The 22,998-nt window shown below is 40.6% G+C and overlaps 1 protein-coding gene across 20 annotated transcripts in view; it reads right to left on the minus strand.

Annotated features, from left to right (window-relative positions):
- The window catches only part of CLASP1 (cytoplasmic linker associated protein 1), a 168,105-nt gene that overhangs the window by 63,365 nt on the left and 81,742 nt on the right, over positions 1 to 22,998 (minus strand). For 14 of the 20 annotated variants that reach the window (XM_039701680.1, XM_039701839.1, XM_039701796.1 and 11 more), the window contains 11 exons: positions 22,834 to 22,979; positions 21,973 to 22,108; positions 21,190 to 21,260; positions 20,167 to 20,226; positions 19,396 to 19,473; positions 17,272 to 17,439; positions 16,427 to 16,476; positions 15,083 to 15,253; positions 6,288 to 6,395; positions 4,785 to 4,811; positions 3,192 to 3,359 (listed from right to left, as the gene is read on the minus strand). In XM_039701680.1, the coding sequence (XP_039557614.1) occupies positions 3,192 to 3,359; positions 4,785 to 4,811; positions 6,288 to 6,395; positions 15,083 to 15,253; positions 16,427 to 16,476; positions 17,272 to 17,439; positions 19,396 to 19,473; positions 20,167 to 20,226; positions 21,190 to 21,260; positions 21,973 to 22,108; positions 22,834 to 22,979 (1,183 nt within the window). The remainder of the gene's footprint in view (positions 1 to 3,191; positions 3,360 to 4,784; positions 4,812 to 6,287; positions 6,396 to 15,082; positions 15,254 to 16,426; positions 16,477 to 17,271; positions 17,440 to 19,395; positions 19,474 to 20,166; positions 20,227 to 21,189; positions 21,261 to 21,972; positions 22,109 to 22,833; positions 22,980 to 22,998) is intronic. The other 6 variants (XM_039701830.1, XM_039701803.1, XM_039701697.1 and 3 more) reach the window with 1 other exon arrangement.

The following is a 22,998-nucleotide window of genomic DNA, read 5'->3' on the forward strand; positions in this document are numbered from 1 at the left end:
ACTGACTTTGCAAACATAACACCCAAAGCCAAACACTGGGTACTTTGGCATTAATGGTCAAATAAAAGGGTTGCATGTTACTGGATACAAAAGAAAATCAAGGGAAAAAAAATGGATTGAAAAGAACTGAAGGATGTGGACTCCCAGGCACCTGCCTCACATTTTCACCACCACGCTGTGTAGAGAAGATTTTGTATCAGCTACTCAGACTATTTCCTTTAGACATTGTCAGCAGTAAAGGCCAGCAGTGTTGTCATTTAGCTGAGTCTCTCATACCATGACAGCCTGTCTCTGCAGTGCAGGGAGCAAAAGCAAAGGGGACAGACCAAGTCTCAACTGGAGCATTCTCAACCTCCAAAAGCTGGACAGAAATCAAGTGAATGAGTAGCAAAATGGATTAAGAGGAGTAGGCACCATGAAAGCAGACAGTGTGTCCACAGCCAGCTCTGCTGTGAGAAAGTCTAGGACAGGACAAGGATGGGTTGTTTCCAGTAATATTCTAACTTTGTAATGTGTACTGTACATGCAAGTTTTACCAATTTCATCTGGAAAGTCAGAGCACATAGACATGGCTCACACCATTATTAAAACATACTACCAAGCAGTCTTATGCCAGTGGAACCCAACAGATGCAAATATCACCAGCAGAACATGAATGTGCCCCTGGTTTACAAATCTACCAGAAGAAACTGGTATTTCATTAGGGCGTGAATTTTAATGATTCTTAAGTGGAGACTAAAAATCAGCAGACGCTTTCTTACATCAATACCAGCATTTTAAAGAGTCTGAAATTCTGCCAAACAGCCAAAGGAAAGCTCTGCAGTGGGGAACACCCAGTCAAGGCAAGTCAAGAATTGCCTGCAGATTTCCAATAAATGTACACAGCATAACCCCAACAGAAAGAGTGCTGCTGCATAAAGCTGAGAGGCAGCTGTGCTTGCTCCACTTTTTGGAGAATGGCTGTCTTGGATCTCTCACTTCTTTCAGATCCAGCTGTGCCACACGATCTGCAAAGCATCCAAGAGAATTAACTTCAGGCTGATAATTTTCAATCCATGGGAAATGGACATCACCTGCTTGAGCACATGATCTCCTTCCAGGAGCCCAAAGAAATGCTCAAGATTAAATGGACTGCACTCCTCCTTCCTCAAGAGGGTATCAGCACTAGTAAAAGTCACTGAGCAGACAGCAGAGGCAGGCTTAAAAATGAAGTGTCACAAGCAGAGACATATAGGTGACCACACAGGACCTCACAACACTGAATGTGCCTTGTTGTGCTGCCTCTAGGGAAACAAAATCTTCTTCAAGCTTCCCAGCACACAGAAGGAATCTACTTCATGGATACCTGTAGTCATCATGGAAATCAAAACTAGCAGCAAGGTACTGATGCTAACAGGCATCCACATGCAGAGGGCTCTATTTTTGCTACTGCCCCAGGAGAGCCTGAAAAACTCCAGGGGATGGTTTCTGTATTTGGAATCAAGGTGAGTGGGAGTTTATTTAATGAAATGAACAAACAAAATAAAATATCAAGGAAATATAGAGACTGAAGCAACACAATAAAAAAGCATAAAATACTGTTAGCTACTATGTCATAAAGTAATAAGTACAGTGGAATAATGGTATATAGCTGACAGCTCAAAAGCTATCTCCATCTGGGTCAGTATTACAACTTTCAAAATCCAATAAATAGAATTTCTGCAACTGAACAGAAAAGTGTCAGACACTCCTGTTCCCATAACAGCTCAACCCAGGCTGTGTCCATCAACCTGGGGGAAATAGGTGAAAGCCACACATCTGTTACATGTCAGATCTCTCTCCCACTCTCAAAGAACAAGCACTGATTATGTTCTCAGGGAGCACATCAGAGAAATGATACAAACTACTCTTTCAAAAGAATTCAAGGCTCCTGTAATATACCTGAAAGCAGGCAACCCAAGAGTGAGGATTCTACACAAGGCAATTTTTCAGGTGCTCAAGAATGTTTCAAATCAGACCACATAGCATGATGATCAGCTTAAGCATGTGTGATGGTACCAACCACCATTCTTTGCTTCCTCCTAAAAAACAATGCTCTTCTACACAGTGACAGCAGAACAATTACCTCTAGTATTTGGGAGGCACTTTACATTTTAAAAGCAATGAACAGAAAAGCATAATGTATTCATACAGAGCCCATAAAATAGATCAGACATCAGAAGAACACTGAATTTGGAAAAGCAGTCACAATGAATATGCAGTATTTTTTATGAATCATAATGGCATATATACTCAGGTGCCTTAAACTCATTTCAGTATACTGGAAAGAATGAATAAAATAGTTCTTTATTAACGACCTCCTCTAAATAAAGATGCAGCTCAAATGTAAAACATAAAACTATTGCTAAAGCAATAGTTATAAATTTAACTGCCAACAGTAAAGCTACAATTTCAATCAATTTCAATCTACTAGTAAAGTCTCTGGAGATAAAAATAACTTAGAATCAGTATCATTTAAAATATTCTTCTACATTAGCTTCAAACTTATAAAATAATTTATATTAAAAAATGAAAATGTTCAGACAGCACACTGAATACCTTTTCACTTCAACTCAGATACACAAAGTTTTATATATATGATATTTACTCACCTGATTTTAAAAAAAAGTCCGCTGATAAATTTGAAAATAGAAACTATTACTGAATATTTACATAACAGTCACTGAGACGAGAGTATCAAAACCAGAACAATTACTGCATAAGTCTAAAACATGTTCTAAGAATGTCACTCCAGGATATTAAGGATGAGAGAAGCAAGACATTTAAAATGCAAAATTTCTTAAATAATCCAAGAAGGTGCTTTCTGCTCTTGATTCCATGTGACTGTAAAGATGGCTCAACTCATTTTAGGAATAAGCTTAAATGAGGTCTTTTTGTTCTGATGGTTATTCACAATTGTTCTTGCTACCTCCTCTAATAATATTGCTCATGTTGAATTTCAAACAGAAAACACATCATGACATCTTCAGGCTTACTTTGAAACCATAAAGCTCAACCTGTAAAATTGAAATTACTCTCCTACAAACCACAACCACATTAACTTGTCAGCTGAAAAACTCAGAAGAACAACAGCACCATGAGCAGTTCCCCAGGCAGGAGGAGAGCCCCTCCAGGCACGCGGGCCAGCCCGTCCCTGCAGTGACTGCTCTTACCTAGGCCTATTCTGTTGGGACTCGTCTCCCGACTGCATCCCTGGCTCCGAGGAATCTTGCTGCGCTTCTCTGAGGAGGATGGCACTGGCTGGACTCTGGATGTTCCGCTGCTCAGGCCACCATAGGAGCTTCCTAAGAGCTTACCCGGAGAACTAGACCGGCTGCCAGCTAGGAGAGAACCAGAAATGAGGAACAAACGATTAAAACTTCAAGATTTTAAACACACCGGCAGCAAAATTGGAACACAATCAGCTCTATGTAAGAATCTAATCCAAATCCCTCAGAAAACTAATGGGAGTGTTCCCTATAAGCTTTCAAGAAGACTGAGGAAAGCCTGTGGACAGTGAACACTGACATCAGCAATCCTCTGCTGCCCATGAAGACCAAGCCCAAAGCAGACACTGCAGTGTATGAACACCCTAGCTGGATTTAGGAGAGCTTGTAGAGGAGCTGGGGCAGCCTTGCTACAGCAGCAAGGGATTTCCAGGTACCTCACCTCCTCATAAAGCAACACCAACCAGGCTGTGTGCAGAGCTGTGCTGCAGTGCCCTGGCTTCTAGCACAGGTCACTTGCTGCAAAGCAGCTCAGGCAGCTTCGTACTACACTGCAGTGGTGGCACTGCTTTTCTTCAATAATTTAGTGAAGGAAAATAAAAAACCCACCACATCTGAACAGATCAGCACAAAAATGGGTAAATCCCACGAACCTCACACTTGTAGAGATGCTGGCTTACTTAGGTCTGGCTGGTTAAACCTAAGTTATTTATTTTTCAGATGATGAAAATTTTTAACAAGTTGAATAGTTGGCCTGTTTTATTTTTCCTTGCCTCTTTGAACAGTCCATGGCAATTTTACATTTCTTCTAAGAAATGAGTACGTGAGTCCCTGAAAATCTGCTGTTGCCATTACTATTTCTGACATTAAATTTATTTGCTGAACCATCCCGGAAAAGTATATTTGAAAGGGTTGCAAGAGCATACTCAGGCAAGCTCACATTTTGAACCAATATTCACACTGATTTCTTGCTGAAATGCATCTCACATCTAAGAAAAAATTCATTTCCAAATACTGTTACAACTAGAGTACAACAAAACTGAAGACTGTTCTTCCGTCTGAATGTAAGAAGACAGGGAACTCTAATAGCATCATAGCACATGTATAGTTACTTGCCTCCTCCAATTTCTTGGCCAAAGCCATTCTGAACCAATCAAATATACTCCAATACTGTACAGGGTGACAGCTCCATTCTCCCCACCCCAAAGTGAAAGGTGCCAGTCTTCCACACAGCACCATGACCTGAGGGTCATCTCACTGGTGTCAGCAGGGATGTACTGAAGTAACTGAGAGAAGAATTCAGCCCCTGGAGCTTGAGTTGCAGCAGTGAGCCAGCTTTGACATCAGAACAGACACTTACCATGTTTGATTAGTAGGAGAAAGAAAAGTCCCCTGCCATACACATTTTGATTTATGACTTCAACAAAATGCTTTTTAAGTCTTACAGTCAAGGAGAGAGATAAGAAAGCTAAAAGCTTAGCAGTTAAAAAATGTGAAGGAAATAATGTGAAAAAGCAAGAAAGGGAAAATGTTTCTTACCACCAGCAGGATTAGCTGATCTGGATCCTTGATTATGAGGGCAGACCAAGGGACAGGCAAAAAGTGGATTAAAAGACAGCAAGACAATACAGCGTTCAGCATGCGGTTTGTGCTATACACAATACAGACAGATTTATTTACAAACATGTCACTCCTAAAGCCTCTGCAGAATGCAGTGAGTTAATGTGCAGGTGCAACTAAACTTCCCAAAGTTGACCAACTTCTCAGAAAAATGTCAACCAAGACCCAAGTTCTGCTCCAGTGTGAGAAATTACAACATGGTTATCCACTGCGTGGGTACAGAGAATCTGGTCCTGTGACTAACTCACTACATTTGAATTTGTAAATTATTCCATGCAACATTTGGTTTAAGGATAAAGATCACATCTGGTTGGGCTAGGCTGGAAACTCAGCAAACTAGGCCAAGGCAGCAGGTCAAGGTATGACCATCTAAAATCTTCACAAGGCATTCTATAGAAAAATGATGTCCATAATCTTTGAAACCTTTAAAGAATAACTATTATTTGAATACTTCTGAGACTTGTCTCATCTGGTCTGACCATTTTTCACCAAACTAAGTTTAGCGAAAAAAGATGACTTCTGGCTTTGGATAAGTTCTAGCTTCACCACTGAAGACATCAATTTACATTAGCATCCCAAAGCCCAAATATATCCTTATGACCTCAATGTAAAGATTTCCATTTGGCCCCATGCTCAATACACTATATCTTTCTGCAGATCTCCCAGTCTAACACAAGGCTATAAACTACTTTTTCAACCCTCCAGCATGACAGAGCAAAGCAATGAAAGAATGAACAGAGAAGGGCTTTCAAATAGGGGTACAAAGCAAGACAAGTCCTCGGAACAGACAGGTCCTTCACAAACCCAATCTCTGGTTGAAGGTCCTCATAACAGGGAGCTTCTCCCTCCTCCAAATGCCTTTTTAAAGTCTGAGTGACAAAATTCTCCTCAGATACACATGACAAATGTGCAGCAGCACCATATGTGTGGCTCCTAGGAGAAAACCATGCCTTGCCAGGAAGCCAGAGCGCAGATGTGTCATGTGAATCAAAGCAGAACCCTTTTTCCCATATCTACACAAAATAGATAATGTCCTATTTTCAACTGATGCCAAACCCCATTAATTTTAGACAGCTCACGTGTTCACACATACAGAAATCAAGTCACATAAGCAGGAGAGGCTTGGCAGGGCAAGCAGTCAGCTACAGGCACAGGGGGTGCCTCAGCAAGACACAGTGCCAGTTATTTAGAGCTACACATCACAGTGACACGAAATTCTGCTGCACAACTGGCACAAAAGGCCACAACTAAGCACTGGGATTTGGGGCCCTGCTTGTCAGCAGGAGCACACACTGGCTAGGTGGGGATTCGTTTTATTACGTGTCCAAAGTGAGCCCAATTCTCTGATGGTGCTACTGCAATTCAAGAGAAACACATTAACAACTCTTTGTTCTGCTCCCCCAGGAATAAAGCAATTCTTACGTTGGGACTGGGAAACCACTTTAGCCCGGCTGCGGCCTCGGGTATCGGCAGGCGTGGAGGTGACACTGGTGGCACTGCCAGAGCTCTGCCTCCTGGTGCGAATCCGGCCTGCAGGAATGCAAACACAATCACACTGTCAGCGAGTTTCTTACAAAGGCAGCAGCAGCGTCTAACACACTGTACACACAATTAGCCAGGGTACAAAAGAAATTTACTGGGAGAGGCAACACCTTTTATTAGGCTGGCTGAGATGCAGAAGAGGGAGTGGAAACAGCCACAGCCCATAGTCTAAAAACTTCTTTGCTTTCTGTAATGCTATCAGCCAGTTTAATTAAAAAATATTATTTCTCTATAGCCTTTGTTCCTGTCCTAGAGTAGCTTCTTTACAAAGGATCAAGTACAAAAAATTTCAAGCCTCCTAAACGCAGCTTCCTGTATCAAATTATTACTTTCTGACAAGGTGATCACCCTTTCAGAGACAGGTGTGACAGATGCCCTCCCAAATTCCATCGCTGGGATTTCCAAGCAGCTGTCTGGTGCTTTATGTCCTCCTGCACAGGCTGGCATGCACTCCTGTGACAGTCTGTCAATACAGCCTGACCACACTTTTATTCCAGGCTCATTGAATTTTCCCTGCTGTTTACAGGTCCCTCGTATTTATCCAGAGATCAGTACAACTTTACTTGTAATGGAGAGCCCTATTTAACATAATCAGTGTTGAGGAAAACAGATTCTGTGTGCCTTCTCTTTATTTAAGCAGAGAATGGATATAAAGTCCCAAAGTGTTCTCAGTCCTTGTTCTGTCCTTTCCTCATGGAAAAGCCACTGAAATTTGAGCTAGGAAAGCTTATGGGGTCATCAGTTCATCCCCTTCCTGGGGTAGGGCTGTTTCCTACAGAATGCTCTTTCCAGTGCTATGCTTCAATTATCTGTCTCTAGCTAATGGGAAAGAAATGATAATTAAGAGTAACACAAAGAAAGCCTCTATCAGTACTTTTCAACACTTCAGTTCTTAGCCAAGACTGAAGTTTTTTTCTCAGGACTCAAGCCAGAGCTATCCTGCATTCAGAGGATGACTTTCAGTTTCAGGCACAATAATGAAAGGAAAAAACCCAGAGCAGGTAAGAGAAGTCTAGACAGCTGCACCCACTGGTTATAGATACTCATCTCCTGTCCTCTGTCTCCACCATAAGCATACAGAGATATATGAACAGGGAAACACACACACTTCCCACCCAAAAAAACCCACTTCACATAAGGCATACATGCAGGACAAGACAATGGCAAGCAGCCCAGACAGAGAGATTGGGAGCTGTGTTCCTTCTCTGAGCTCTCAAAATATTCATAACATGGTCTGAAAGCTTCTGCTAGACCCAAAGTGACAAGGAGATGCCTAACTTTGAGAAGAAAGGGCAAATTTGTTTGCAAGGGAAGAAGTCTACAAGACAGCTCTACTCCAAACCCCTCCACCAGCACTTAGTTTTAAAAGAGCTCAGTAGGCAAAGTACAGGGAAGTGCATTCAAACAATTGTCTACAGAGGAGACACAGAAGGCATCATCAGCAGAAAACTGGGAAAACACAAGCAAAACTTTTTAACCACTGTCTCAACTGAACAAGCTCTGAGCACACCCATGTGAGTCCAACAGTCATAAAACTGGCTGCTGATGTCTTTACCACAAGCAAGGCTGCAGATTCCTTTGCTGTAGGGCATTCTTGCCCCTTACAAAGGGTCAGCCTGATGCACCACTGGAGGCAAGCTCTAGAGCTCTCTGCCAGCCAGATCCCAGCCCATGCCACACAGGTGAGCAGAGCCACTCTGTCACTTGTTAATGAGGTGGACCCAAAGCCCAACACAGGCTCCAAGGCAGGCAGGCATGGGGAAGGAGGCAGGCAGACATCGCGCTCCTCTCAGAAGCCTCAAGGCTTCCCTTCACTTCTATCAGGAAGGCATCACAGTAGGACAAGAATTTAAACCTGACCACCTTAGGAACCAGTAATGGAACTCATTTACATCCTTCCAGAAGGCCAATGGGAGGCCTTGGCATTGCAGAAGTCCTAGGGGGAAATCAAGCTGAAATTCAATACTACACACAGTAACAGGCAGTACTGGAAGACACATTTAGTGATGTGCATGGCCAAGAATGGGTGAGAAGGGACTGATGCCTCCTGCTCTTACACAAAGGCCACTTAAGACCCTCAACTTTTTCTGGATTTTTCTGCATCTACAAAAGTTTTGATTTTTTTTCTTGTACCTTCATCAGTAGGTGACTAAGAAGAGGAAAACTGGGATAAGATGTGTGACTTTTCCAACTTAAGAAATACAAAGTCTAAAGTAATATATAAAGTGAAACTGAGGTTAGCTTCTGAAATAATTTCTAGAGGCTTAAAAAATTAAACAGAATTAACACAAACTTAATTAACATGTGATTTATCAACAGGACTGGAAGAAAAAAACTCAGCCCTATTTGAAATCCCTGAGGGCTGGTGGACAGATTCCTACCAATTTTAGCAGTTTCTGAATGAATGAACAAATACCCAGGAACAAAATTCTGCTTCCTTTTGGACTGGTACATTTGCACACTGATTTAGGCCTGCTGGGTGTCAGAGAGAACAGTGTGAGAGGAGAAGCTGCTCTTCCACAGTAAGAACAGAGTCCAAACACTGATACAGATTGTCCAATCCTTAAAAAAATAGTGGCAAGCATTTGAACTAACACTGCATTGGACTTGCATTGTGCAAATGGATTTCAATATATATTATACCAAGTACAACATGCATATATAGTAGTTAATCCATACAACATAAATGTGGCTTCTACATTCCCCCAGGAATTTCATTTGCAAACAAGAATCTGCACTCACATCCAAGAGTTATTTGCACATAGGACTATGTGTGTGGCTTTATCTCTATCATTCTAACCCAGACAGAAAAACCCATTTCAAGCAGGACTGGAAATATAATATCAAGCAAGCTATTTAGACTTTTTCTTGTTCTTAAATTCAAGCAAACACCTCCCCTCCCAAAGCTTCTTTGCTTTCAAGTGGGTTTGTCTCCATATCTAGTTCAAACTACAGATGTAGCAATACATATTTCAAAACCATTTATTCTGCTGCTGCTTCTAAAAGTATTTCTGCATCCTAACAACAACAGCACAGCAAAGGAACAGATAAAGCCTGCCCCAACATGGTTTCCAAAAACCATTAAAGCATTTCCATTAAAAAGACCTTGATCTAAATTCCACATGTGACACACTGCTGTTGGTACAGAAAAGATTTTGAAAGACTCCATATAAATGTGTTAAGAAACCATTTCTGGATTTTTAGGAGGTTTTGGTTTTTATTTTTTAAAGTTATTGTCATTTTTACAACAATGGTTCAGAATCAACCCTGAAATGTCTAGCAAATGCCTAAACCTAGAAAGGTTGTTTTGTTTTGGTTTTTTTTTTCAGAAAAGGAACAAATTAAGGAAGATTCTCTGATAACATCTGTGCTTTACAAGAGGCTTCACCTGGCAGGTTGAGTCCTCTGGGTGGATACTGCAGCACCCCCACCCCCAGTGCACAGAACAGCCATAGGCATATCACACTGAAGAAAATGGTTTAATATAGTCTAGAAATGGTATGCAACAGCCTCACAACCCACTTTAATCAATTCCACGCTGTGAAGAGGGACACCTACAACCACACAAGTTACACATGGATGCACTGGGGCAATGATGGTCTCTCCAGGGATCATGTTAATGCATTTAATTTACCCAGCACTGGGGTTTTTGCCCCACTTTGAGAAGATTCCTGAAAGAGCCTCTAGCCTTAGATGTATCACTGCTAAATAACACATGGACATGGGAGACACACAGAGATCAATTAAAAACACAGATGACATTTAAAGAACTTTTTACAACCCCCATCAGAAAAGTTTCCATGCATATTTAGCACTTCTCCGATGTCAGAAAGACCCGACTCTGCACAATGCTTTCCCTTGAGAGGCATTTCTTATTGGAAACCATCAGGCTTTGCTGCCTCAGGGTTTTAGCGAGATCTCCCTCCAAAGCAGAGGGCTCAGTGAACACTCCACCTTACCCTGCACAAACAAACAAAGCCAAATCAACTCAGCAGTTGCAAAGGGATGGAGCAAGAAAAGCAAAAAACCCACTACCTGAGCAATTCAGTGTAAGGTATCACTGTCAGTCAGGACTTTGAATCAAGCCTCACTCTTAAGGACAAGGGAGAGCTTTAGGGCAGAGAAGAAAACAGGAATGGCGATTTCTTTAAACTTGTGTTACTCCTAAAGGCTTTGGTAATGCACTCAAGGTGTCTAAGTTATCTGAAAACTGTAACAAGCCCCATTTTACTGCCTTTCTGGTGAATACTAGAAGTATTAAATATTGTGCCACTGACTGCAAACTGCTGATTTTGTTTTGAGCTTGCCAGTCACAGGCCAAACCAGCATTTATGCTTTCCCTTTTGGAGAAAGGCTTTGACAAAGGGCTTGACTTCATGCTTCCTTTGAAAAAAAGGCAACACAAGTGCTCTGAACCATTCTAATTCATGAAAGCATCAAGCAGCCTTTTAAAATATTACTTGAAGAGATGTTTCATTATGAAATAAGAAGAAACTTTTCTAAGGTTTCCTTTTAACCAGGTATAACAAACATGGCATCAGGGCCACCTCCCTAGCACCAGCTGTGAAGATCAAGACTGTAATTTATCTCTTTTGAGCTTTCTGTGTGTAAAACCCTTAATGCAGTTCAAAAGATCCCCATACATGAGGGCAATCGAGCACATCTGTGCACTGCATGAAGACCTGCACAAACCTCACTTGGTATACAGACTCCCCCACCTTTCCATAAGGAAGTGCATTTCTAGCATTTGCCAGTTGTTGGGATGTCACAACTTAAAACCAAAGGACTGATACTCAGCTCTTAGCTGGCATTCTTGCACTGGCATCACCTACTCTATCTTGCTCCTTTGTTTGAGCTGCCTGACTCCAAACCAAACCATGAGGAGAACCAAGGGCAAAGCAGAAGGGACCTGCCAAGTCCACACAATGCTGGCTCCCAGCTGAGGGGAATGAGCAGAATTTTACAATGTAGCTACAGAAAGCCATGATGGGAACCAGACTGCAGATTTAATGTCAAGCTGAACCACAGAAAATAACACAGGAATTTTCTCTTAAATTACTTACTGGTGACCTGCAAAAAACCCAAAACAAACCACAGGAGCACAACTGTAGATGACATTTCTGCTTTAAGTTCTGTTTCCAGAGCAAGAGGATGTTGTTCTCTAACCCCACCCTCTTAATGTTTACATTTATGTCAAGAATGCAAAGTTTCATCTTCCCTGCAGTTCCTGACTCAATCTGCAAGATCACAGAGTTGGCAGAAGACCTTACTCAGTTTCATTATTCACTGAAGGACACACTCAATCCTGAATAAAGGGGTTTTTTTGCCTCACGTACCTCAAAGGAAAAAGATGAAGTTTCAAATAGTAATTAAACTCATTCTTGAAGTACTCTGGCTACAGTGTACTGAGTTTTAATTCTCCCTGATCTTCCTCATCAAAAAAGAGAGAATCCTACAGCAAAAAGAAGGTATAAGGCTTGGTATTTAAAACTGAGGGGACAGCAAACTCAGTTTCTGAAACTCCATCTCAATCTTCCCTGCCCCAAGCAACTTGCTGGTTTCTATTACAGATTTTTACCAAATCCAATCTGCTCCTAATGTAACTGAATTGAAAACAGTAACAAATAAAACCCCCACCCTTTTTCATCATGACAATAAAGTATTTAATAAACTAAAAATAGAGGTATTGCACAGGACAGCTGTTGTAACAGGCCTCTGCAAACATTATTACAGCCAAGGAGAGGACTGAAAGCTGGTATTTCACATAAAACATTAAACCCTTAACATTTCAAATGTAGGCCAAAAATAGATAGGTTTGAGAACTAAGACAAAAGAAAGAAAAGTGTCAAAAATTAAAAAAAAAGAAGAAATAAGATCAGTAATTACAACTACTTGGAATTTTCATCTAACTCATGATTGATTTAGAAACACAGGTCTCGGGCCAACTTCATATTCCTTATCACTGACAGATCACAAAGCACAAATACTTCCAGCTCAAACTGCAGAGGTAAGCTCCTCTCTCAACACTAAGTACCATTTCCAAAAATGGTACAGACCTTTTCTTCCAAATAATAAATCAATGTGTCACTAATAGTAAGGAAAACAACACAGATGTCACAACAGCACAGTGGCACTTCTCAGACCACCACATCCAAATACAAGCAGCCATCAAAGATATGAGCACAGTCCCACAAGACAGTAACAGATCCCTTGAAAAGAGACTTGCACTGGGAAAAAAAAAGGCTTTGCTGGAGAATGTGGTATCTCCATTCTGTGTAGAAAACATTTTTGTTTCCAGCTCCTGTCTACCTCAGAGAAAGTGATTTCCCAGTGATCTTTTTTTGCTGAAGAAATAAGAAATAAAGAACAAGTTTTGACAATGAGCCAGAAAAACAGACTGGGATCCTTCCCAAACTAGCAGGCTCAGTGTTCTAGTATAAAAAGCCTTTCCTCCAACTGTCTTTGGTGTAAGCCATCTCACTCAGACAGTTAACAACAAAAAGAGAGAGGTCAGGTTTAAAGAGGTTGACTAAATATTCCTTCCCTAGAGATCATTGTTTACTGTCCTCATTTTTCTGCCATGTGATCATCTCATTCAATTCTCTCACTGCCCAGTCTCTTCCCAAAAGCATTTGGCAGTTGTGACCTGAGCTTTGGATGGAAAAACACAGCAAACCTTTACACATCAAGAAGAAAAGAAACCACAAGCCTTGTGTTGTTTGGGAGTTTTTTGGGTTTTGTTGTGGTTTTTTTTTTTTTAGTCTATACAGAGGTCACCTTCAACCAAAAGCAGTGCTTTAAATAGAGAAACCCACATAACAACTTAGTGACCAGAGCCATAAAAGCAGACTAATGGTTTTTAGCAGGGAGGAGCTCAAAGAGAAAGTGAAGAATACCCCATGGCATCAAAATGAGCAGGACAACCATGCAACACTTCATGCAGGTCACCAGTGAACATGGATGAGAACCAAGTAACACTTTGAGAACAGAGACCAGGTAGGGTAGTACGACTGTGGACACACCTCAGTTACACAGAGACTGCTTACCCTCGGTTTTACTGGTAGTACCATCTTTAGGCAAATTAAAGAAAAGTAAGGACAGGGTTAATAGGGAAAAATCAGTAACATCAACAGAAGTGGGCACTATATATTAGCTAAATAAATATGCAAAAAAAATAATACAATTAAAGAAATGAAAAAAGTTGGACCAAGCAGCAAATCAAACCTCGATGTATTGGAAGAAAACACTTGCAGGTTTTCCCTCCTGCAACAACCAACTTTTGCCCAACTCCATTTTCATTGTTTGCCTCACCATTTCTCTCATGGGAATGTGCAGGTGATAAATGTCCCTACTAGGTAAAAAGGAAGCAGGATCCTTCAGGAGCAGCCATGTTTGCATCACTTAAGAGTGAATTTGCTACTCTTCTTCTAGAGCCTGCTTAACAAGAGTGACACTGGATGCAGTCTCTAAGCTTCAAGGACCAAGTCAGCTTTAATACTTCTTCCCTCTTCATTCTTCCTCATGACATAAGACAGTTTGAAGCCAGTTTAGTCACTGAAGCCAGAGTGCAGCACAACTCAAAAGCGGCTGCATCTGTAAGCCCACCACTGTGCGATCAACTTCACATCCTGTAATTACACTTCCACTGCAATGTACCTGCATCTTGAACCAAGGAAGAGCAATTTAAATCAAAATAAGAATTCAACTTCTGAACTGAATACAACCAACGCATCTAAGCCAAGGTAAAACATTTCAGATATGAAAGAAACCTGTCTGAGAATTGAATCCATAAAAATCATCCCTACATAATTCACCACTTACTTTTCAACAAGTTAAAGAGCAAATGCCCTACATTAAAAGAAGAAACTCCTCAACCCTTCTTAGTGAAGACAATGTACACAGCTTAAATCAAGAGCACAGACCCCTGAGTTTCTTCCCTGTTGTAAAGGTAGATCGATGACAAGTCTGGGACTAGATTAGTGTGAAACCAGCAGAATGAGAAATGAGCTCAGATGATCAGCTCTGCTCACAGCCGAGATGAAGCTCAGCAAATACGGTGTTAATCACTGCCTTGCATTTCCTCCTCCATGACTCCTTCAATGGCAACTCCAGGAGAGGAAGATCCAATGCAAAGTTTGTTTTAAGAAACCCTGAGACACCTGAAGGTGATACACAATGCTCTGAGGGAATAATGTGACCTGTGGCTATAATCCAAAGAGTCAGCATAAGGAACAGATACTTATATCCTGTCTGATGACATGGCAAGGCCGACCTCCTCTTTGGTTCTCCATCTTTCTCCTTTGTGAAACAGAAAGGGTGCAAATTCAACTAAGATGTACTATTCAAAGCATAAAACAATGGAAAAGCAGTTTCAGGAAAGGAGGGAAGGAAAAGAAGGAAAAGAAGGAAAAGAGAGGGGAACATGTCAAAAGAAATTGAGTAGCACTGTCCTCAATCTGTGAGACGCAGATTATTACACAATTCAAAACTGTTCCTTCAAGTCAGTTCAGTTGTATATTTTTTTCCTCAATCCCAAAGGGCAAGAGATCACACACTGATCCTGGAGAGCTGGTAACTATCTCAGAGGTAGGTTTCTTTTATTATTCGAATAAAACTGCGAGGCACTTTCTGCTACCAAAGGACGCTAACTGCAGGAGTAGAAGGCGCAGATTTACCTAGTGATGCGTATGACCCTGGGGGCAAGGCTGCAGCAGAACTGAAGGGGGTGGATGCTCCAGAAGACGTCACTTTTGACTTGGCACTAGCTGCTGCATTCACATCGACGTCACTGCGGGATCGTTGCAGAGATCCTGGTGTTGACACAGATTTTGTACTTACTGTAGATGCTGCAGATGGGAGTGGGAGATCCAGAATAAAGAAGATTAATTTTTTGAGCTGTGTGCTTCAAAGAGCCTGACAAGCAGTTTAAAGTACTATTTTTAACAGCCCCTGCTGGCACTGAAATATCTCAACTAAGAATGCTTTATCAGGGCAATGTGGGCTTCCCCACACTGCCGGCAAAGATATTTCATCAATGCTGCTCTGATACCACCTCTAAGAACTTGATAAAGTTCTAAAAGCTTAAATGATAAGATCAAAAAGACTGTCAGGCCAGTAAAAAGAAATTTTTAACAGAGTCTAGATGGGAAAGTTCAACCACAGTACCCATCACTGGCACGTGAGAGTTGCTGGCCAAAACAGACCTGCAGGTCCTTCAGTCCAGGTTCTAATAACTTCCTTCCCAACACCTCATCTTCTCATGAGGATCGTTGTTCCCATCACTTGTGGATGCTCACCCTCTTAAGCATGAAGCTTGACTACTCAGCTGCAAGCAAACATGCATTTGTGTGCACAGACAAGTAGGTTACACAACAACATCTCCTTGAATCAAAGGTCTCAGTAGTCTCAATAGTTACAGACAAACCAGCCAGAACCCAACTTTGGTCAGGTGTAAAAGGCAGCTTATCTTTTACCAACAAAGTTTTGTCTATTATATTCTATATTAAAATATATTATTTAGATTATTGTATGCATTTACTTAGGACAGAAAAGCTGTACCCAAGTGTTCCATCTGACAAGAGAAACAGATTAGCAATGAGATGGAATTTAACACTGTACGACTTGTGTGCAGACACCTCCAGTAAGTGCTGACACCACAGAGAATAAATAACAAAAACTGTAAAACTGAAGGTGCCATTAGACTATGTAGCTGCATGTCTTAGCATCAGCAGCAGTTTATTCAAGCTATTACAAAGCATACCTTGACTACAATTTCAAAGGCTTTTTAGGCTTCCCTTCAGGTGTAAGAAATTACTGATTTACTAACTTCTTTTAAAAGCATTATTTTATCAGTAGCTGATGCACAGTATATGGTGTAAAATCCATAAGTAATTAACATTTCTATATCCTGAGCTGCCATTTTAGAGAGCAGTAAACAGTGATCAAAGTTGTTTTTTGTGTATCACAAAGTCACACTTCCTCAGCAACACCTGAGCACATTTTCCAGCTCCTGTTCTCACCTCTGGATGTTGTACTTCCAGTAGGACTTCTTTTGGCAGACAGTGGACGGCTGGAAGTTAATACAAAACTTATTAAAACACAACTGATTTCAGTCATCAAGAGCAGTACAATTCTGTTCCCTCAGTACACAATTAAGTTAATAGGAAATTATTTATATGCAGGAATAAACTAACAAAGCTTTTTGTTAAAGAATACAGCACCACCATGAAATTATTTATAAAAGCATTAAGAAATAAATTACTATTCACATTATTTGTGCAAAAAGAGATTTTTAAGAACACTTTTTGTACATTTAAAAAGTTACACCAGTAAGTTAGGGATATTTTTCATATATGTCTTACACTTAAATCACACACATTTGGAGTCTAAATTGACTCTATCTGAGAGTAGACAAAATACATACATTCAACATAACAGTTACATATTGACTCTGCAGTTGCAACTCAAGTTTGTAGTGTCTTTTCTTTTATTTGGAAAGAGACAGACTTACACCTCTTGGACTAATGCTAAAGGCAGAACTTCAATCTAAGCACTGTTTTAAGCATCTGAAAGGAATAACTAACAGTATCTGCTGAGCAAAAATAGTTTCCTAGAGAATTATTTATGGAGTCAAGATGATGATTATATTTTAAAGCCAGTATAGGGTTTTGTTGTTCACACAGTGTTAGGTAAAAAACCCCAAACAATTAAATAAATAAATAAACAGATATATTTTGGAGTAACCAAATGTACAGTCCAAACAACGACCATATGAGACAAAGCAATGTGATGGCTCTCTTCAGTTTAATGGAGCTGTCTGTCAGCAGTTGTTTAAATGGAGAGGTAGTGGCACAGAAAGCCTTACTTGAGACTCTCCTGGGAGCTGGAGGAGGAGCGATCCGACTGTGGCAGGGACACGATGCTGTCAGAGTTCTTCAAGTGGGACTGCAGGGCCTTCTGGTAGGAAGACTCCAAGGTGTGGTACAAATGCTCTGCCTCTCGGCTGAAGTGACTGTGGAAACCCCAGTAGCACCTGGAAATGAGGCACAGCACTGTGAGCACACCCTTGGCAGCTTTAGGGGGCTGTGGCACAAAGGCACAGCCAGAGCCCTTCTCACTACACCCCTCAGTGGGGCTAATGCCCAGGCATTTCCAAGCACCTACTGCCCTGACATGTTTAAGACAAACAGCTTTCCAACCATTGTATTGCTCAAACAGCTGCACAAAAGACAAACCAAATAAAAGAACCATTTGGTGTATTTGTTGTAAAAACAGGAGTAGCCAACAAAGCTGCATTAGGGAAGAAGCCCTCATCCCTCCAGCTGTCTACTGCCCATGGGAGACTGCAGGCCCACCTGACTGACACTGGTTTGGGACTGGGTGTGCAGTAGCTACTTCAAAAACCTGCCAAAGGCAGAACACACATGAATGGGCCTGATTCAGGAAAGCACCAGCTGCTGCTTTCTTCCTCAACTTTAACCAACAGGTCTACAAGAATGCTGCAAAGAAACATCTCTGTACTGAGCTGAGGCTGCTGCCTGTCTGTTTGGAAAAAAAAAAAAAAAAAAAACCAGCTGCTGCTTTCTTCCTTAACTTTAACCAACAGGTCTCCAAGAATGCTGCAAAGAAACGTCTCTGTACTGAGTTGAGGCTGCTGCCTGTCTGTTTGGGAAAAAAAAAAAAAAAAAAAAAAAGGAACCAAACCAAAAGAGATGCTCACGTGCACTTCAAATCAGTGCCATGATGAAAATAAAAGAGCATTTTCAGATGAGGGAAGAATTCCTCTATGGTCCAAAACTCCTGGCTGGTGGCTAAACACCATTCACTCTTGAGGCACAAAGGAGATGAAGACTCTTAGTACTTTTCAAGGGGCATCTAATGGGCAGTTCAGGAGTAAGATCATTAGCTCGAATGAATCAAGAATTGTTTGTGTGTGACAGCCCGTTCTCAGAGAAGCCACATGCAGTCTCACATCACAAGAAGAAAACAAATTCCTTTCTCACAATCAGCCACACTACTATTTAATAAACATGGGAAGAGAGAATTAAGCATGCTCTCTGAAGTCCCATGCCATTCTCCTTGCTGTCTATTCAGCTTAACTAGTCACCTGCTGTGAAGTCTCAGTGACTACTGCAATTTTCAGTGATGGACATGCTGCCTTTCAAAAGCATTTAAGCATCCTACTGTGATATACCACTACTTAAAACACAGCATTCAGATTAATAAAATTTATGATTTATTTGTTTTCATGTTTTACACTATCCTCTTTCTGCAGAAAAATGTTCCTGTAGTGTTCCGTTCAGAAAAGCATCATCCTGGTACACAGCATACTACCCTAAGTATGATCATATTAATGGAAATGCCTAAGATCTTCAAAAGAATAAAATTAATTGCAAATATTAAAACTTCCTATAACACAATTTTTTTTCAATGTCATAAAATACTACTTTAATTTAGAATATCATTTAGCAGTGTACTAGCACAAGGACTTTTATTTCAAGAGTAGCAAACAAGAATAGAATAGGCTACTTCAGTGGGATGGGACCTATAAGGGACATCTGGTCCAGCTGCCTGACCAATTCAGAGCTGACCAAAAGTTGAAGTCTGTTCTTAAGGACATTGTCCAAGTGCCCTGAAACAGGTTTGGGGCATTGACTACCTCTCTAGGAACCCTGTTCCAGTGTTTGACCCCTCTCTTGGTAGAGAAATGCTTCCTGATGTCCAGCCAGAACTTCCCCTGTCAGAGCTTTAAAGTATTCCCACCTGTCTATCACCAGATTGCAGGAAGAAAGGATCAGCACTCACTGTTTCCCCTCCTCAGGGAACTGTACAGAATGGTCACCCCTCAGCCTCTCTTTTTTCCACCAACTGGGAAGTCAGGAGAATGTATCTTGACTGGATTTTTGTCTCAACCATGCAACATCACTGACTCACAACACAGGGGTAAAGAAGAGTAGGAAGAAGAGACACCAATAACAGCTTCACTTACTTTCTTGCCTCTATCCTGGCTTCAGAGTCTGCATCATGAATTCCCTTCTTTATTGTTTCAGCCAACACTGATATGTGTCTGAAATATGAAAGAAAATATTATCCAGCAGTTTAGACAGATGTGCCACAGTTATAAACAAATTACTAATTTGATTTTGCCTTGGTTTCTGAGAATAGTTCACCACATCCTTTCATTTCCATCAAGGATCTTTTGTGCTCTTTATTTATTTATTCGTACAAGTCAGTTTTATTTCATCCACACTGCTGTCTAGGAAACAGCAAGCAGCATCCTTCACAGACCTTTACTTAGCTATGCAAACAGCCTGGATTCAAGAACAGTCTTCCAAGCCCTAAATAGTCTTGCGCAGTCTAGGGCTAAAGAATTGTGTCCCAGTCTCTCCTTGCACAATTACTTCAACTGGTCACTAGTCTGAATCAATGTAGAAGTCTCAGAAGCTCCTGATAAGACATGCAGCAGACCTTTTTTAGAAAAAAAATTTCTCAAACGAAAGTTATTGAGTTCAGAGATTTGCTCAGCCAGGTTTTCCAAGGCTGGCATAGGAGACATACTCACCAAACTCTGACAGAACTACAGAACAAACAGTGTGTGTGCATACATGCTTCTTTGGGGTGGGAAAAACATCTCTACTACAGCTAACCCTTCTCTCCTAAATGGTCCTTTCTCCAGAATGATCCAGGAAATTATCTCCTTCTCTGTAAAATCTCCCCAAATAAGTAGGAGAGAACACACCCACTTGTATTCAGAACTTACCTTTCTAAGGAGTGTGTTTGCCACTCCTGCAACAGCAAGTCTAAAAATTCAAAGCAGCGCCTGAGAGGAGAGAGGAGAAGAAATGTTGAGTTCAAGTTAATTGGGGCACATTGGCTTTGCCATACCTGACTCTGAACAACAACCATCTTTGCTTAGGAAGCATTTTGGGACATCAAAATTCAGTGCTGACCTCAACAAAAATATCAACAGCTCAAAAAAAACATTAATAAACAGTCAGAAGTATTAATTGGAGGCAGCTTGCTATAGAGAAGCCTGAAGAGAGGGATTGCCATAAAACAATCTTGGAAGCTTCCTTTTTCATTAAACAAGATACAGGCCCAGAAGATTGATACTGATACTCTGTACCTGTTAGTCCAGGCTTCACACAGAAACTTCACAGTTAGCCTCATGTGGGGACAGACCTTCCAACTTTAATCTCCCTTTCTCACTTCAAGAACCTTAAGGCACAAATGTGCTGAAATGTTTTCAATGTTTGTCACCAAATACAGCAACGACAAAGCCCTTCCTTTTGTCTAACTCAAAGAGAGCCAGTTAAAGTATGTGGAGGAGGCAAGAGTCCCCAAGTGAGGTAGTGGACTGAAGCACTCAGATTATAGTTGCAGAAAGGACCATTAGACCATTCAGTCCATCTTCCCTTCCAGATGATGCTTTCATGTAAATTTGATTTACTGGCTCAAAGAAAACAAGTCACTGTAACAACCAGCAGTGGGGAATAGGAATGTGTCTGTAAAAATGCCAAAATAATATGTTGTTACAACAACATGTAAAGACAATTAGTTTAAAAACCATTTCTCCTTGTGGAAAAATGCATTGTGCTCTCTGCAGTGATGCAGTTTATGAAAGATAGCTGATTTGAATTTGAAGTCAAATCATAGAGAAGAAAGATTCATGTTAAAAAAAGTGTGTTTTCAACCCTTTTCACAAATAACAACAAATACATTCACATTTTCAGAAAGCATCTATTTACTAGGAAATAACAGTAAATGCATACTAAATTCTCACCTTCTAACTGCAACAGACTTGGAGGTACAATTACTGGTTATGATGGGTATTAACCGAGGGATGTGCGTGTGCTGGAAGCAAACAAACAAGAACAGGAAGAAATCTTTACACAACAATTCCACAGAATGAAAGACCATCTTCAGCCACCTGAGCTCAGTACTCAGATCCTTATTGCTGCTCAATACTTAAAAACAGAACTGCACACTAACAGATATAGGCGAATTTTTAATACCAAAAATATTTTACAATTTATCAGCTAAAATACCTTTAACAAATACTTGATTTTCTTCTATAATGACACTCTCTAGTGAGTCAAGTAGCTGAAGTCACTGCAGGAGGATCTAAACTGCCAATGGTCACAATTTTAGAGACATTAGGCTATCTACAGCTTACCCAATGAATCACTAAGCAGAAGTCACCACTGTGAACTAATACTTTTGAGAAACACGGACTGTCTGTGGGGTATTTTAGAGCACAATTAAGAGGATGAGCCTGTGCTGCAAGGCTGGTCTAAAATAGTTTCAAAGAACAATGTTTGCTCAACTCTTAGAGAGATGGAAACATCTTGCCCTGCAGAAAGAAACATTTCCCCTACTATTTTGGCAGAGCTTAAAAAGCATCATCTGCACAAGGCTGCAGAACATCTGAGACAGCCAAGCCCAGCACTATCAGAAAAGTAGATTAGGCATTAATCTTATTTTTATTGCAGCAGCATTCATATTTCATCAGAAACACTGCAGTGTTCAGAAATTATAACACTGTTCTCTCTTGATGTATACTTACTCGAATGATTAATCTAACTGCTACAACACCAGAAGTGGCCATGACTTTGGCACTATTTGGAATTAGATTAAAAATTGTTGGCATGATGGCTTCTGCCCCATGGTCAAACTTGTTTCCCAGAACTGATGACAAATGTCTGAAAAACAGAATGAAGTCATGCTGGTAAGTGAGCTGAAGATAAAGCAAGTCAGACTTGTACAGAACATGTGACATAAGCACATCTGACATCTCAATCTTTGCAATTGTCACCTCCTCTCCAACTCCAAAGGACAGATAACACCATGTTTCAAAAAACAGTTCCTTTCCTTTCATTTCCAACTTGTGTCCTATATTCATCTGAGAAACAGTAAGGTCAGCATAAAAAAAAAGTAATTAGCACAGCTAAAAATTTTATTATCAAACAAATGGGATCAAGGTGATAGAATATTTTATGTTAGTTTATATTACAACTTCTCTGAAGCTCCTTATTAAAAAAAAAAGTCAGAAACACTGCAGCACACTTTTTCTTGAAAAAAAAAAAGTAGACCATCAGAAATAAAAACTAGCTGAATCCAAACCAGAACAAAACATAAACATTTCCATCTTTAGTGTTCAATGCTTCCCTACTTGTGCACGAAGGCATGGCTTGCTCATTCATTCTGTGCAGCCCACATCAGCAATGTTTAGTGCTCAGGAACACGGCTTAGCAGAATTACAATTAGTGGCCTACATGATGGAGTTTGAAACAGATGCAGAAAAATCATGTTCTAGCTTTAACTCTGTAGCACGAGCAGCACAAGCTGCATCCTGACTGTGTTTTAACCAATGCCTGTTCCTTTTCTTTTACATCACATTTCAAACACACATAGAAAATAAACTCACCCCAAGGTGATACAAGCCTCTCGTACAACTTGAGACCGCAGGTCTTTAGCAGATAATTTAAATGCTCCATCCAAAAGTCTTAAGTGTTGGAAGAAGTTATCATATTCTGCAGCTCCAGCCAAAAGTAAGGAGCGGATCTTTTTCAACTGTTAGGAGTATAAAAGA

The sequence above is a fragment of the Passer montanus genome, unplaced genomic scaffold (assembly GCF_014805655.1).
Source record: "Passer montanus isolate IOZ18808 unplaced genomic scaffold, ASM1480565v1 scaffold1, whole genome shotgun sequence".
NCBI classification, from domain to species: domain Eukaryota; kingdom Metazoa; phylum Chordata; class Aves; order Passeriformes; family Passeridae; genus Passer; species Passer montanus.